At 39.1% G+C, this 18014-nt stretch overlaps 1 protein-coding gene across 1 annotated transcript in view; it reads left to right on the top strand.

Annotated features, from left to right (window-relative positions):
• The window catches only part of CCDC141 (coiled-coil domain containing 141), a 226216-nt gene that overhangs the window by 154663 nt on the left and 53539 nt on the right, over nt 1–18014 (top strand). The window contains exons 9-11 of the mRNA XM_065927937.1: nt 8428–8569; nt 10631–10750; nt 13014–13205. Of these exons, the coding sequence (XP_065784009.1) occupies nt 8428–8569; nt 10631–10750; nt 13014–13205 (454 nt within the window). The remainder of the gene's footprint in view (nt 1–8427; nt 8570–10630; nt 10751–13013; nt 13206–18014) is intronic.

The raw sequence follows: 18014 nt of genomic DNA, 5'->3' as shown, positions 1-18014 counted from the left end.
CTTAATTTTCAAAATATACAATAGCTCATATAATGCAACAATAACAACAACAAAAAATCTAACCGTAATAGAAAAAATTGGGCTGCAGATCTAGAGAGATGTTTCTCCAAAGAAGAAAAACAGTTGGCCAGAAGGCACAGGTTTGTTAGAGAAATGCAAACCATAACTACAGTGAAGCACTACCTCACACCATCTGAATGGCCTTCATTTAAAAAGTGTACAAATGACAAATGCTGGAGAAGGCATGCAGAAAAGAGAAACCTTCTACAATGTTGGTGGGAAGGTAATTTCCCACCAACAGCCACTATGGAGACAGTGTGGAATTTTCTTAAGAAAACTAAAAATGAAGTTGCCATATAATCCAGAAATCCTACTTCTGGGCATATATCCAGATAAAACCATAATTCAGAAAGATATAGGACTCAAAAACATGGAAGCACCCAGTAAGACCAGGCTACCTTATAAAATATTCATTTAGCTTTTCCTGTTTGCTAAAATTAACTTAAGATTTACAAGTAAACTTGCTTCTGTATTGACCCACTTTCTATTTTTGCATAAAAGACTGTTTCCATTTTCATTCTATTTTGTTGTGGTAAATTGAAACTTACAAACCTCATCCTGACTAAACACTTTGGACACCTTAGTATTGCCCTCTTGCTCTAACATTTATTGTTATTTATTTAATGTTAATTCTTCATATGTTTATTTTTTACAGAGAAATAAAAACAGGAATAAGTTAGGATTTTCCTCTTTCCAAGATTTTCATTTATGTTGACTGCCACTACTTACCCTGATTGATACTGTGAATGATAATGAAGTTTGGAGAGACCATGGTTCATTCAGTCACTCATTTTGTCATTGCCCAAATATTATTGTCTTTTGTAAATCAGATGCTCCCAAGTATCTAATGCAGTAGATAAAGTTCCTGCCTTCATGCTATTTATATTCTGATGGGAAGAAATAGTCAACTGACCAATCAATAGATGAAATGCTCTTACACAGCAATGCATACTATGAGAAAAATAAAAAATGGAATGGGATAAAGAGTGACTGTGGGAGAGGACCATCTTAGACACTGTAGTCAGGGAAGGATTCCCTGAAAAGAAAGAGCTATCGTGCAAATAGCTAGGAGATGAATGGCCCTGCAAAATAGCAGCAAAACTGTAGCAGAAATAAGTACAGTTTTGCTGGAGGAGAGGGTGACAAGGGAAAAAGACCTAAGATAAGATCAAAGAGTTAAGTGGGAGTTAGACTATGCCCATATGCTCACTGGTGATAAAGGCATGTTTGTGTGCTTTATCTACATTAACAAATTTTATCTTCAAACCACCCTATTACACAGGTACTTCTATTATCATTGTCCTGTTTTTCCCTCTCTGAGGAAGCTGCCTCAGAGAGATTCATATAACTTGTCCTACCATCTGTCACACTATAGAAGGGGTAGAGAGAGTGCAGGTCTGAACCACTGTGTTAGGTTGTTAGCTGTCTCCTCGCTTTCAACTTCAGTCACTAGCAACAAGCCTGGCCATCTAGGGAAGGTGGATTTTTTTTTTTTTTTTTAATTCTAGTGCGTTTAAAATGTGCTTCATCTACCTTCTAGTTTCAACTCAAATCTCACCTTCCCTGTGAAGTTTTTCTTTCAGTTTATTTAAAACATTATTGAATATACATACATAAGCATCTCATATGACATGAGCACTGGACTTCAAGGACAGTCAAACATATATAAATCTGTTTCCAAGTCTCCAGAACCTTATTAATGGCCAGTCAGGGAATAAGACGTGAAGGGAGTGTTCTTAGGCCTGAGGAAGCCTTGGTGACCTCTCCAGAGAAGAGAGACACTGTCCCAAGCTCCTGCAGCCAGGATGGGTCAAGTGAAGGAGTGAAACTTGAAAGCACCGATGTTGGATTTGGTAATCTAAGATGAGTGAAGGGTCTACATCTTCCAGTCAAGATGAACAGAATCAATACCCACCACACAATGCTTTTTTAATTCCTTTATATTTGTTGACCTTATCCCATAGTTTCACTTTTCACTCTGTGGTCTTCTGACTCATTCCTTAATTTTTACTTGTGATAGCATCATCTCTTCATCCAGACCATGACATCAGCTTGAGGTCAGCCCTTAAGGTCAACCATAAGGAAACCTCTTTTGTCCCATATCTCAATATTTACCTATTAGGTGACTTGATTTGAAATGTTAAGGGACTGATGTGGCATAAAGCAAAGCTTATGTCAGGGAAAACATATTGTAAAAGATCTTAAGTGGAAAACACACAAAAATAAATCCCTATCCACCAACAAACTAAAAACAACAACAGCAACAGAGAAACAAAACCAGAATCCCTTTGTATCACAGAGTCATCCAAGATCACATGTTGTAGGAATTCTGCTAAGCATTTAAGGACTTAAAAGAACTTTTTTTTTTTAAGTCTGATGATATATTTAGATGGTAAATGTCAGATACTGAAAGTTGGGAAATTGCAAAGTTGAATTCTTATGACAGTGTTAACTCAGCCACTTTCCAAATATTTTCAAATCTATATTAAGTTGTTCTCTTTAGAGGTTGAGTAAATGTCGTAACTGCAATCTGGACCTGTTACCATTGTTAAGACTTTTATAATTTTGAAACTCTTAGTATGGAAGGCACTAAAAGTTTACCCTTTCCATTAAATCTATGGCTGATTAGATTAGGTTCTTAAAAAATATCTAGGAGTCACTCATTACAGCATGAATTTATTAATTGATAATGCTGTGATGTGAAATAGTGATGATCCCACAGTAAAAAGGTTTGGAACTGCAGCATCTACAGAGGAAGGCTGACTAAAGGGGCAGAAATCTGTGCTTGGACCACTGAAGGAGAGTCTTTCCAATGAGAGGGCGTAGAGAGAAAAGAACACGGGAGAGATGTGCGTGGACATATTTATGAATAAAATGCTAATCATGTTGCTGTTTATAATAGTGCAAACCTGAAAACCACCTAAATATGTCCAGAAAATACGGAAATGTTTGAATAGTTTAAGGACAAGCACAGTGTGGAATATTCTAATCCAATATCAAAAGAGTGTTTTTGAGAAATATTTGAAGACAGAGTATCTTAACAATATAATGTTGAAAGGGTAAAGTAGGATCCAAACCACACTGTAGTAACTTTGGAGGGGAGAAGGGTGGAAAGGACTGCAGAGGGAAAAACTTTTTGGAAGGAAATACATTAAAATGTATGTTTCAAATACATTTTAATATCTTCCAAATTATCTCAAATGAGAGTATTTGTCTGTTTAGCTATTACTGTGCCCCTTTTACCTGAGGATATATGTCATCAATTATGGAAAATGTTGCGCAATTATTTCTTTAATTATAAATTTTCTGTTTTTCTCTCTTTTCCTTCTTCCAGTAACTCCCAGTAGAAGAATCTTTTGAGCCTCTCAGTCTGTCTCTTAACTTTATTATTTTTCATTCCTTGATCACTTTGCATTGCATTCCCTCAAAAATGAATCCGATTCATTTTTCTCTTGTTAATTTTCCCTTTGTTTTCAACAATGAATTCTTCTGATTGTTTTCACAGCTGTATTATTTTCACTCATAGGATTTCTAACTCCTTTTTTTCCTATCTAATCTAGTTTTATTTCTGACTGTTCTTGTTTCAGAGTTTTTTGTTTCTTTATTATGGGTATTGGTTTTTCCTTTCTCTCTCTGGTGGTGTGAAACATTTGATTGCTCTACTTATTTTCATTTCAGAGTACATTTAGCTTTTGATTGTTGGGTATTTTTCCTTGGGATTCCTTTTCCTCATGTGTTTTGAAATTGTAGATTGTCCTCTAGATGGAAAGTGTGTGTTATTTAGCGTTATCGTCCTTGCTTTCTTCTCTCCTCTTTTCTCTTTCCTCCTGAGCAGCTTTGCAGTGACTTCTACCTGGACCTACAGGGTCTCCAGTCCAGAAGCTATCTTCTGCTGTTTGATCAGGGTCACCCAAGCTCACGTGGAGATACTGTGGCTCTCAGAGGTGCAGCCAGAAAACCAGGCTGGGAAGGCGTGGGGCTTCCTGACTGCCCTGCTCTGTCTGATTCCCACAGCAGCTAGCGGCAGTGATTATCAGTCTCCTTTTGTAAGGAGGGAAAACCCCACCGCTGTTACTGATTTCTGCCCTTCATGGAGTGCATGCTTTGGTCTCTCTGTCCTCATAGGAATGAAACTTGTGAGCATCTTTGCATGGGTCTGAACCCAGGAACCCTGTAGCTTCAGCCCCACTTACTACTTATGTTTCTTTATTGTCTTGTGTGTATGAGAGATGTGTGTGGGTGTGGTATCCGAGTAGTGGGCAGTGATTCAAAATGTGTACAACTTAAGTCAAAAAAAAAATTATTGTGAAAACATGCATTTCACTTCCTCAGTTGGAATGGCACTTTTTCAAAGTAGGGATGAAAACTAGAGAGGTGGTTCTTTCCTGCAAAATAAAGATGTTAAACATGAAGCGTTCCTGTCAAGAGAAGTAGCAAGCTAGAGATAAGGAAGATCATTTTTTTCCCATTTTCAAAGTATAATTTGTCCATAGACAATATGAAAAATATGATCAACTGATTCCTTCTGATGAGATAGAGTAAGCTGTCAAGCGCTTACCATCTGGTTCAGCTCCTAATCCAGATGGACTGCCAGTAGTAATTTATGAAAGGTTTGAAAGCAACTTGCTGCTCTTGGGAAAGAATCATTAAAACATATTAGCACTGGGATTTACTCCCTTTCCTCAGCCTCAGTTTGTAACAAATGCAAAGGTGTAGGGCAACTGCTTCCATATAGGAAATGTAACAGTCTATTTTTGAGCCAGAAGTCAATGTGTCTGTGCTCTCTAGGGGGAAAAATAATTTTTCTTTCCCCTTTCCTCACCTCTCCTGGCTTAATGAATAGGGGAGAAAATACTTCCATGGTGAAGTTTCTAACAAATGTCTAAAGAAGCCTTCACAGTCTGTCATTCCTGAGCCTCTGTGATGCTTGAAGAAGTCAAAATCGATATCAAGAATAATCCAGTATACCCCGTGTGCATACTACAGGCAGGAACCATTTAATCCATTCATAGAGTGCCTGAAGATCAAGCAGTATTTCCAATGTAAATTACAGAGCCACAGATTGTTAGACTTAGAAAACAGGTCCACTGGTCGCTTCTCTCCCACCCCATCAGGAAGCACATGAGCAGTGTGTCCTCAGAGTCAAAACAAAATGCCAGGGGAACTTGATTCTACCAAATTTCTATTGTCCGCCCATAGTTCTTGCCCCATCATCTGTTTAACACTACTGTGAAGTAATACTGGGTGGCTAATGGAATTCTATTAATTTACTTTCAGTTCATGTAAGAGTTGCTGGCAGAGTTCGAGGTCATATTTTTCCTTTGATCAAACAATCTGCATTTCAGACTCTGAGGAAATTGGCAGTATGAAGGCTATGCATGTTTTAAAAGGTTTTGGAATGTTCAAAAGAAATGTCTGGAATCTTCAAAAGAAAATATCTGGCATCAATTTTTCAAGTGTCCAGCTGAAAATAGTGGAAGAGGGTGGTTATAATCTGTAGATTAGGTTTTCATCGAGGAGGAAAGGAGAGGAAACAGACATGGGGTTGGGAGTGTAACAGATAAAGGTTCCATTCAGAGGGAAGGGGTTAATGCCTCACTTGACAGAGATGACCTAGCTGAGGACACAGCGGAAAATAGGAGCTGGCTATCGTGAGCAAAATGATTGAGAACTTACACTAAGAAAGAGGTCTAAGCCACAAATGAGAAGGGTGTGCACACGGGACAGGCAATTCAGTCTCTCCCTTTGAGACTTGAAACAGAGGAGAGAAGTATCAGTGAGCCTAACTATGAATCCCAAACCATCGAAGAAGAAATCGGGCAGTTTTCGGATAGCCTATAACTTCTATAACTAGGCAAAGGGCAACGTCCCCTTGTTTAAAAACTGTTGGAAACTGTTACTAGTGACATTTTTAATACAGTAACTATCTGTGCATATATTTTTGTTCCTTAAATCTGTGTCTCCTCTTCCCTTAAATATTGATCAAAGTGTATTTTATTTAATTTGAAAATATGCATTGATTTAATTCTTACAAGGCTTTGTATTCAAGGTTGCAGAGGATAAATGAATGAAAAGAATATTGTCTTTTCCCTTAATTTATAATGCAATAGATACACAAGATAAGGTATAAATCACCACTAAATGAGACTGATTTCCTAGGTCATTGAAAAATAAAAATGAATGATCCATCCAAAGACAGAGAGAGAGAGACATTCTATTTGGCTCGTTATGATTCATCTAAATTAAAATTGTGAGTTGCTAAAAAGCAGTATTTTTACAGAAGAAATGCTTGATTTGCTTTTGTTTCCTGTTTCCATTCTCTGTGCCAGAGGGACCTTCAAGTTGTGAATCTGAACAAGATATCAGGCCCCTCTAGTGGTCACTTTGCAAACTACCGACAGACATTGAATTACCTGGCGAAGACTGCCAATTTCAAAAGAGCATGCCTGCCAGGCTTATCCTGCTTCCATCAACAGTCAGTTCAAGGGAAAGTGAAATTTTAGAAGAATATACCGCCCCCTCCCCACCATCATATGTCAGGGACCCAGAAAAATTATTATAGTGAGGTGGTAAAGAATGTGGACTCAGATTAGATGAATAGGTTCAAATCCCAGCCCTGCCCATTTAATAAATGTGACCTGGGTAAGTTGTGGAGCATTTCTGTACCTCACTTTGCTCATCTGCAAAATAGAAATAACAGTTATAGCCAGATTACCGGGTAGCTATGAGAATTAGAAGAGATTACTTAAAACATTAAAAATGGTGCCTTGTCACCATAAATGGATTATTTTTAGAAAATGCTTACCCATTTACTTTGAAAAGCTTTACCTTCTGTATTCTCTGTACCTTCTCTCCACAATACTTACTCACCTTTTCTTTTTTATCTTTCTCATTCCAAATTTGCCTATTTTACAGAAAACTATAACATATAGGACAAATGGGATTTTAAGTACCTGTTTAGCATACTAAGTCTAAAATGTAGTCAAAATATGATTACTATTACCGATACACTACTTTTACAAAATCCGTGGATATGAAGAATTATTTCCTAAACTCTCCTGATTTCCTGATTATACTCTTTACTGCCTCTGAGTTATTAAAATGTGGAACAAGTTTTAATGTTGTGAAACACTCTGTGTCAGGAATCGGATTTCTCCAAAATCAAGCTTCTCTAGGCCTCTGGAGGTCCCACAGGACACTTGAATCCCATGTTCCTTCTACAAGATTCTCGAGCTGCCCGATGAAGACTCGACTCTTTGGCAGCCTCATTGTCATTCCTGTGAAGTCGCTTTCCCTCTCAGGCATTTGGGATCCTGCCCTCATTTCATTACTAATTAAATTCATTTTTACAAAGCCATAAATTAATTATTTGAGGTAAAACTACTGAATTCTGTATCTCGTTCCAAGATCTTTTTAAGCTCTGGGTAATTAAATGTAAGAGTTATCAGCTCATCTTTATGAGTATTGGAAGGAAATGACTGATGGGAAATTAGAGATTTCAGCTTCTTACACATTAGGAGAGGCTCTGTCTCAGCGATAGGTTGAACACCGTAAAAGTGCTCATTGCATCAGCTGTATCCTTTCATTGTCTTGCATTGCTGGTAAGCCTATGTTGGAAATGCTTTGGAAACTTGCTGGTGTGTCTTTAGACCATAGCATAGGGGGTCCAACTCAAAGTTCATTTGCTGTTTTAAAGGCATTTTCAGTTTGTGAACTGTCATGCCATTTTTTCTCCCAAGGCCAGCTCTTGTGAGAAAATTATACCTGTGTATAATTAACAGGTACAAATTATATTATGAGGCTTGGTTTCTTTTTATGAACATGTACATCAGATTCCTTATTATTTGTGATGGTTTGGTTTTCACCTAATGATTGCAACCTTGAGTATTCATAATCATTCAGAACTAGGACCTAATGTCACATGAATATTTTACCCTATTGGATCCGTCAATGTTTTGTTAATTGGTTGATACACATTTCTATTCAAAGATCATCTTTAGATAAATGAAGCTTTCAAATAAACCCCCAGGAAAACTCTTGGCAGACATACTGTGCTTTTTGCCATAGGGCTCTCAAAACATCTTAGAGAAATATTAAAAAGTGAGTCTTTAGGAAAGAAGATTAGACCTGGTTGCAAAAATGCATAATTTATCTTTTCCCTCAGGACTGGCTTAAACAAAAGAACATCATTTGGTTTTGCTCTGTTCTGTACCAGGACTACAGCTTCTTAGCTCCTATTATCCTGAAGCCTGAAGCTTAATAACTTTCATCAAGTCATGCTTATGGAAGACTCATCTTCCAATGTTCCCTGTTCCTGGGGCTTCTCTCCAAGGGTGGAGTGAACTAACAGCTGGTTGTTCCATTCAGCTCTCAGGTGACTGGTGTCCGTGAGATCATGGGCTGCATCAGAAGACGTGTAGAACATCTGACTGAACAGTGTTCAGCGCACAAGGAATTTGCTCTTAAGAGACAGCAATTAACAGCCTCAGTGGAGGGCCACCTAAGAGAGGTAATTTCATAAAGTGTGTCCTCCTTAAGGTGTAATGCTGTTTAGATGTGGCCCCTTACCTGCTGGTGACAGATGATGGTATGGCGATGACAGCATGTGGGCATGGTTGGAGGACAGGGCATCCTTAGGATTCCCTGCATCCCATGTTAGGCGTTATATTCAAACAGAACGAAGTTGTAATTCACTACTACTCGTCAACCATCCCTGCCCTCGGTTGCCAAAACTAGAAGTGTCATCCTTCCTGCCTCCCAGCCTTGAACATGTTTACACAAAGGCAACTCTCACTTTGCACAGAACTATCTTAACTGTGTTAATTGAACCAGGTGCACAATTGGGACTGTGTTCTCCTTGATTTACATGGTTCTGTGCATGGCTCGCATATGCATGCTTTGATTGACATGGCACCATGCAATAGAAGAGGAGTGGATAATGCTTCCCTGGCGGCTCAGTGGTAAAGAACCCACCCGCCAGTATAGGAGACAAAGGTTCGATCCCTGGTCTGGGAAGATCCTTCCTGCCGCGGAGCAACTAAGCCCTGTGCACCACAGTTATTGAGCCTGTGCTCCAGAGCCCAGGAGCCACGACTACTGAGCTCACGTGGCCTAGAGCCCATCCCCACAGCAAGAGAAGCCACTTTAGTGAGAAGCCTGCGCACTGCAACTAGAGAGTAGCCCCCGTTCACGGCAACTAGAGAAAAGCCCGCATAGCGGTGAAGACCCAGTGCAGCCAAAAACAAATAAATAAAAAAAATTTTTAAAAGAACAGCAGGCTGATACAAAAAAAAAAAAAAATGATGATTTTTACAGGTTCCAGGAATGAATTGCCATTATCATAATTTATTGAACTAAGACAGTGCAAAGTGCCAAGGCCACTCTGAATAAAACCAGACATATAAAATCCTTTCTCCAAAGTGAATACAATGGTTTGAAGAATTTTATTTCCTGTTTTCAAAAAGGAATGAAACCAGGCAGCTACTATTTGACTAAACAAAAATTACTGGTCTGTGGATGGAATTATAGCAAAACCTAGTAGTATCTCAGTGACATTAATGCTAATGAACCCTGTTGCAAAGGCTGGGTCTCAAATTTTCAATGATTTTTTTTTTCATTTGCCTCAATGGACTTACATATCTGACTTACACAAATGGAATTAATAGACTCCACAGGAGAGGTCAGTAAATAATCAAGTCTCTATCTATATTGCCTCCTCACCTGTTATTGATCCAGAGATGGGAATGTGAGCCTTGTTCTGATGCTTGGGTCCAGGGAGGTTACAAATATGGCGGCAGCTGTAGTGTTGCATTCCCTGGAGCCTGAGATTCAAGCTAATGTGGTAGAGGTGGAGAAAACGGTAGAAACCAAACGGTTATTGCTAATTGTCTTGCTACTGTGAAGTCAGAGCCAATTTGACTCTGGGAAGTATGGACTCTAGTCAGAGTAAGGCAGTAACCTGAATTGAATAGAACCCTTTACAGGTCACTATATTCATTTATCCTTGTGTATTGAAGTCACCCACATTCATCAATTAAGTCTCCTGAGCATGCTCCTGTGTTTTCTTATCACATATATAGCAAGTGGTGCTGCCCTGGAGTCCCTCAGCCCTAAATAAAGTAATCCACAGAGTGATCTAATACTTGTGCTGAACCTCTGCTTCAAAATGTACCTGTAAATTGGGCTCCATTCAGCATATAACACATGATTGTGATTTAATGAACCAGAAAAGTTCATCTCTATTGATGTGTTGACAAGTGCATTATCCTTTCTAGGTAATATAGACAATAAATTTTTAGAGAATGTGTATTGTTGCTGATATCTCATTGCTATTAATAAGAGAAATATCTGTAAATGTGTATCCTTTCTTGGTGGGTCAGTAATACTACCTCATATGAAGAGCAGCATTATTAAATATAAAATTCTGAAATATTTTAGACTATTTTTAGATTAAATTGATATATATTAAAGTGTAATGGGAAAGAGAGCAATATCTATCTTTCCTACACGTATGCATGCATATATGCCAATATTTATTGCTAAGGCTGCAATATATTCTTTATTTCTGAAGGTTGAAATGTCCATTCAGAAAATCAGCACAGTACTTTCCAATGCAATGGATGTCGGTTCCAGTCTTTCTGAATCAGAGAAGATTTTGAGCAAATATCTGGAACTAGATAAACAAGCTAAGGTAAATAAGATGAGAGTTATTATTATAGTTATGATTTTGTAAATATAATTTCTTTTCTTTTCAGTAGCTATAAAACTTAATCCTAGTTCCCTTAAGGTCTGCAATTCTAAATTAGTATATGGCAAATAATGACTTAAAAACTCCTACTAGTAAGTGCATCTAATTACTTATATGTGCATTTATTAAGGTGTTTGAGCTCATAGAATCTCAGCATTATGGGCTGGTATTAGACACTCATTTGGCCCTCTTTCCTTGCAGCTTCTTCTGGGGGTTCCAGAGGAGGCAGGGATTCTGCTTCTCTAAGGTTATTTGTGATTTTCTGGTAGAGTAAATTGCAAAAGAAAATTACCAAAAGCAGCATGCACTAATGCAGATTCCAGGAGGTAAAAAAAAAATCTTGTTCGCACACCCAATGTTTAGAGACAGAAGATGCCCCCTCTTCTATCTGGAATTTTCTCTAGCACCCTTTCACCTCTTTTGCATGGCACTTGGGTTCGCACAAAGTCCCCGCCTGCCCCAGCAGGTGGTTAGGAAGGTGGAGCAAGTACCGTCTGCAGGAAAACGGCCTCACTATTCCATCATTTCTTTTTTTTATATTTAATTTTTATTTTATGTTGGGGTATTATTGATTTACAATTATGTGTTAGTTTTTGCTATACAGCAAAGTGCTATACATATGTGTGTGTATGTTCACATTCTTTTTCAGATTCTTTTCTCATATAGGTTATTACAGAATATTGAGTAGCGTTCCCTGTGTATACATAGGTCCTTGTTGATTATCTCTTTTATATATGGTAGTGTATATAAAAGTGTATACATCAATCCCAATCTCCTATTTTATCCAAGAGTCTCCTTCACAAATAGCATCCCCACCTGAAACTCACAGATGAACCAATATTTAAGGGGCTGTTTTTAATTCATTATTTTTTTTTAAAAAATACTTTTAAAATTCATTATCTAAAACGTCTAAAACGAAATACATGCCTGAAGCCAATTTCATTTTTTTATTTTAAAAGTTTGAGAGAAAAGGAGGACATTTCATGGGGAGAAACTCCTCCGTTCCCTTTTTCCCAGAGTACTCTGTGGGAGCAGCGCTTGTAAATTAAAGTTACCTTCGGTTAGTGGAGTATTTGGGAAGTGTATGAGATACAAGCGCAAGAGCAATCCCTGCTTGTTGTGAATGAGGGTGTAGCTTGTCTTTCGTGTTTGCTTGAATCCTAGCCTGGTCCCACAACATGGCTCTGTCTGTGGCAATCATGTGTGTAGTGTTTACCTACCCCCACATTGAATCAGTGGTTAAATTTCATGCGCCAGAAATTACACTCAAGAGAAAGTATACTAGAGCCACCCTAGGCAAGTCAAAGTCACTGACTCTTTAGGTTATTCAGACCTCATCTGCACCGTATTGCCTACATGCATATATATGGAATTTAGAAACGTGGTAACGATGACCCTATATGTGAGACAGCAAAAGAGACACAGATGTAAAGAACAGACTTTTGGACTCTGTGGGAGAAGGCGAGTGGGATGATGTGAGAGAATAGCAGTGAAACATGTATATTACCATATGTGAAACAGATTGCCAGTCCGGGTTCAATGCATGAGAAGGGTGCTCAGGGCCGGTGCACTGGGATGACCCTGAGGGATGGGATGGGGAGGAAGGTGGGAGGGGGTTCAGGATGGGGAACACATGTACACCCATGGCTGATGCATGTCAGTGTATGGCAAAGCCACTACAATATTGTAATTAGCCTCCAATTAAAATAAATTAATTAATTAAAAAAAACTCTTATAAATGGAAATTTTAAGGAGACTGAATAATTAATATGGAATTTTTTTTAATTAAAAAATGAGTAAACAATTTCTATAAGCTTATCATCTCATATATAAAATTAATTTAAGTACTTTCTAGAGCTGTTGGTAAATTTCATAAAGCAATTATCATGTATAATTATTTTAATTATTTTAAACATGTCTGTTTTATAACCTTTCATACTAAACAAACTTTCTTCTATCTCTACACACACAAAAAAAGAATGTTCTAAATACGAAGTATGGCCAATAGACTGAAAGAGTAATTTGAGATGGTTTTCGTTTAGTGGTACCTTTTCTTGAATTTTGAAATATATGCCTTTTTTATTGAGGAGAGTTTGGGTACAAGTTCAATTAATAATCGTAATAGATGGCTGAACCAAAGGTAATGGAATGTGAGTGTTCACGATTCCCCTGTCAACTGCTGACTGCCTGTGCCTGGCTTTCGTAGGAGACGTCACATGAATTAGAAGCAGCTGCAAAACTCTTGACAGAGAAACATGATTTTGAACTTGATGAACTGGCATCACTTTCTTCTAAAGCTAAATGGCTAGAGGAAGAATTAAACATATTTGGCCAAAGCATCAACTCCAGGTCACAAGTCCTGCAAACTTACGTGGCATTTCTAAAGTCATCGGAGGAGGTACAGTACCTATGGGCTGACCTCTTTGGCAGCATGACAAAGAGGCTGTGTTGAAACACTTTTTACTGTGGCCTGCAATAATTTACAATAATCTAAACATAAAACAAAATTATTTAAAAATCAGTCATTTTCTATTTTAAAGTAAGCCATCAGTCTCTTCAAAATACCTAAGCAATATGTGTGATTTATTTAAAGTACAATGCATTGGAAATTATGGTCTGTTGAGTCTGGTCTCAGATCTGTCTTGCTTAAGGCTTCTTAATAAGTTTCCTCTGAGAGCTTCTTAGGAAGCATTATTTTGACTGGTTTGTACTAAACAATCTGTAAAATTCCCTCTGGTAGACTAGCATTCTGTCTCTCAAAGGTCCCAGGTTCTCGAAGGTGACATCAGTAATAGAAACATGCTGGAGTCCCACCTCTGAACTCTGGTACCAGTCCACCCATGCTCAATTGCTCAGTTGTGTCCAACTCTTTGTGACCCCATGGACTGCAGTCTGCCAGGTTCCTCTGTCCATGGGATTTCCCCAGTCAAGAGTACTGGACTGGGTTTCCATTTCCTCCCCCGGGGAATCTTCCCGACACAGGGATCAAACCCACGTCTTTTGGGTGGCAGGCAGATTCTTTGCCCCTGAGCCACCAGAGGAGCACCCATGTGCATTCTCCTCTCAGGGAGAAGGGTGCTGCTTCAGTGGCAGGTAGAGCTCTGCAAAATCTACTCAGGGGTAAAGTCACCAAAATCAAGTAGCCTTCTCCTCCAGTCGTCTCACCACACCCATCCTCACCTCGTACCACCATGATCCCATCTGCCCTCTTTGCCTCTATCTACTCTCGTTTCTACAATAGTCTGAGTTCTCACCAGCTGAAGGAAGGCCGTGCCCAGGCCTTGGAAATCTCAGGGAACCACTGTCTCCTTTTCCACATCTTTCTTTATCCTGGATTTTTTTTTTTTTTCAATTTTTCTTAACCTTGAACTATCAGGGTTTGGCAGAAGTACTCCAACTGACAGGTTGTTCTGTTGATGAACATTTTCTTCAAACTTGACATGGTGGAGAAGGTACAAAGAAGTACTTGCTCTGCATCTTCATTGCCAAAAATGTGCCTTCTTAGTTTCTAGCTCAGCACTTAGTTCCGCTGGCCACTCTGGCCTCTGGGACCAGGGACTTGGTGATCAGGGCTGACACCTCAGCTTTACAGACAGCACTTCCACAGAAGGGCCTCCTGTCCTCTTATCTGCCCAGCTTTCGCTCACCTGGCAGAGGCTCCTGTCCTCCCCTGGCAGGGTTTTCGGTCTGTCCAGCCTCCTCCTCCCATAGGCTTTCCTTCTTTCCTCGCCAGCTTATTCAGTTCCATTACACTCCCCATACCCTCACTTCCCTGGCTTCCACCCTCACTCTGCCACTTTGCAATTCTAGATCAATCCAACACTGTTTACTCTGCTTCTCTTTCCAAACTCCCAGACACTCCTGTGGAAATCACAAATTCAAGGGTCTTTTCCTCAGCTGAGCACCCCCCTCCCCACCATATGCTCTCTAGTTGCTGCCCATTCAGTAGTGATTCTCAAACTTCTTACCACAGTTTCTGTTCCTAAATCTGCACCCTTACCTTGTAGGTGACTAAAAAAAAAAAAGAAGCCGTTGAGCCAAACTGCCCTGTCTTCTATCAGCTTCCAAACCTGCTGACATTTTCACCCCTTCTCCACTGTCACCAATAAAGTGGGGTTTCCGTGTATGTCTCCTCAAAACCAGTCATCAATACCTCCATGTCTGCTCCTGAATCCTTCAGAATGTAGCTTCAGCACCCATTCTTGAATTTTGAAAATTTGATTCTTATATTTCTTCCTTCGTTTTCATCTACCGGTCTCCTCAAGTAGTCTTGACCTCACTAAGGCTGCCACTCTATCGTTTTCTTTCCTTTCACATCTGGACTCTGGGGATGGGAAGATGACGCTTCTTTCCTCTTGTTGATCCTCTGCAACCCTCATCCCACTGCCACTCAGTTTATCCTTGTTTCAGTCTTGCCTTTTACCAACTCTTCACTCCATTGAAAACACTCTTATGAGCTTATTACTTGCTAGTTGACAGATGAAATGGTGTATTTTCAGTCTTTATTCCACTTAATCTCTCTGCCATATTTGTTTAACCCAGTTACTCATACTTACCTCCTTTGACTTTATAAAGAAAAACAGATTTATTGAGGTATGATAAACATACCATAAAATTTGCCTATTTTAGGATGTAGTGATTTTTACTATTTATTCATCAAATTGTGCAAACATCAGTGCGGTCCAGTTTTGGTATGTTTCCACCACCCCAAAAAGAGCCTGTGGATACTTTTTGTCAGTCCTGGTTGCCCATCCTCCAGCCTCAGGCAAGCACTGATCTGCCTTCTGTCCCTATAGATTTGCCTTACTTGGATATTTCACATAACTGGGACAATCATCCTGTTTGCTTCTTTACCTGTTACTTCCTTTTCCTGATTCAGTTCTCCGTTCCTGAAGTGTGGTGGGTCACAGAGTTCTTGCCTATGCTCTCTCTTTTGTACATTCTATACGCTCTCCCTACAAAAATCACCCCCAACCAACACACCTTTGGTTTTCAGTGCATCAGTAACCCACAATTGGTTCTTCAGCCCCAACTCTTTTGAGCTCCAGGCCAATATTTTCAGCTTCCAATTATACTAACTACCTACTGGTATTCTGTAACCTCCTTAAAACTCACCAAAACACAATTGGTTATCTTTTCTTCAAATGTGTTTCCTCCTTTATTTTGGCATTGGATTAATGACCCCATCATCTTTCAGAAGTCCTGTGTAGAAGTTCAAAGTTTGCTCTAATCCCTCTGTTAATGAGCACTTATTTTGTATCAATACCTGAACTTTTAATTCCTGATTTTGTTTCATCCTTATAATATCCCTATATGTTTTCACTATTATCCTTACTTTACAAATGAGAGAAACTGAAGTTCTAGAAGTTAGACAAAACAGGTAGTAAACATCAGAGCTGAGGTTTAATCCCCAGTCTCCTCCCCTTTGTTTTTCCATATTTTGAAGACCATGCTATCCCATATCTGTCTTTAGAGACAACCTAAGAGATTTCTGAATTCCCATCTTTGTACCATCACCTCCTCAGTGCAGGGCCTCATCATCCTTGCTGAGGTGAAAGAAACTGTATCTGCCTGTTCTCTCTGCCTTCTGTAATTCTCCCCTTCATGCCTTTCAAAAAATGATCATTCTAAAGCAAATCTGATCATGTTACCTCCTAAAATTCAGGCAATATGACAAATGTAATTTGTGACCCAAATTATAACTTTTACTCTCAAATAATGTATTAAAGCTGATTATTAATCCACTTTAAAGAAACTAGTCCATATTCAAGGGAATTCCTGTAATGACATCATGCTTACTTACATTCAAGGAGGTTTTTTTTGAGTAGTTAGGAAAGGAGGATGACTTAAAGTTTAGGTTTTGAGAATTTCACATAACTGACAGCCCATTAGATTGGCACCCCGGCCTGTAGCACACAATGCCACTGATGTACTGATGGTTGTCACGCTGATTCTGAGTCACTGTGAGAGCTGTCAGTTGTTTCAAGATAACGAGAATGTGTCACATCATGTTGAGTAGAGTACCAAACATGTTGAAACCTGTTGGCTGGCTTTATCCCAACCCAATGATCATGCTTGCTTCTTAATACTCAGCGTGTTCTATCTGAACTTCACCCACACCAAGATCATTTATCTCGCTCTTAACGAGCCCGTGTTTCACACTTGTACCTTCACACTCATTATTCCTTCCATCTGGAGCTCCCTTCTCCTGCTCTGTGTCACCCTGGACAATTCTAAAAGACACAGATCAAGTGTTACTTCCATTGTGCTTCCCAGTTTCTTTAGATAGAGTTGGTGGTCCCTCCTCAGCGTGCCCAGAACATTGTATGCATACTTGTCTTCATGTTATAATAATTTTCTTATGGTTCACTTTCTCCCAGAATTACGTCTGGAAGTCCAAGGAGATAGATGCTTAGTTCTTACTATGAAATCTTAGGAGACTCCCTGGAGGAGGTAGCATTTTAACTATCTCATGAAGGATAAGTAGGAGTTGAAAACTGAGAAAAGATCATTCTGGGCTGAGGAAATAAGCAAGAGCAAAACAGAGGCATGAATAAATGGAATATGGGGAAAGAGGAGAGAACTTCTGTGAGTGCCCTCTGCAGCACTCACTAAATTAGGAACGATGTTAAAATCTTTAAAATATAGTGACTAACCACTGCCTGAAATTTCTTACCTTCTTCAGATGGCTTTCAATAGTTATGAACTCTTTGAGTCTTGTCCTATTGGCTGTTAAACTGAAAGAGAGTGAAAGTTGCTCAGTCATGTCAGACTCTTTGCAATCCTATTGACTGTAGCGCACTAGGCTCCTCCGTCCATAGACTTCTCCAGGCCAGAATACTGGAGTAGGTAACTGTTCCCTTCTGCAGGAGATCTTCCCATCCCAGGGATCAAACCCAGGTCTCCTGCATTGCAGGCAGATTCTTTACTATCTGAGCCACCAGGGAAGCCCATTGGCTATTAAGTATTATTCAAAATGCTTAAAAAATTGTGTCAAAATTTTTCTACTACTTCTATAATACCCAGTTTCGTGTTAATCTATAGTTCTACAGGCACATTTGAATTTATATAAATTCTGTCCAAAGAGACTGATTTAAAATAATCTAGTACTGCTTACATTGGTTAGCCAATGAGAAAATATAATTCTAGGGAGGTGAAGTAACCTCAATAACATTTTCTTATGGAGACAGTTTAATATTAATACATG

The sequence above is a fragment of the Muntiacus reevesi genome, chromosome 3 (assembly GCF_963930625.1).
Source record: "Muntiacus reevesi chromosome 3, mMunRee1.1, whole genome shotgun sequence".
NCBI lineage: Eukaryota > Metazoa > Chordata > Mammalia > Artiodactyla > Cervidae > Muntiacus > Muntiacus reevesi.
The sequence above is the reverse complement of the archived record's forward strand: the minus strand, read 5'-3'. Positions and strand labels throughout refer to the sequence as shown.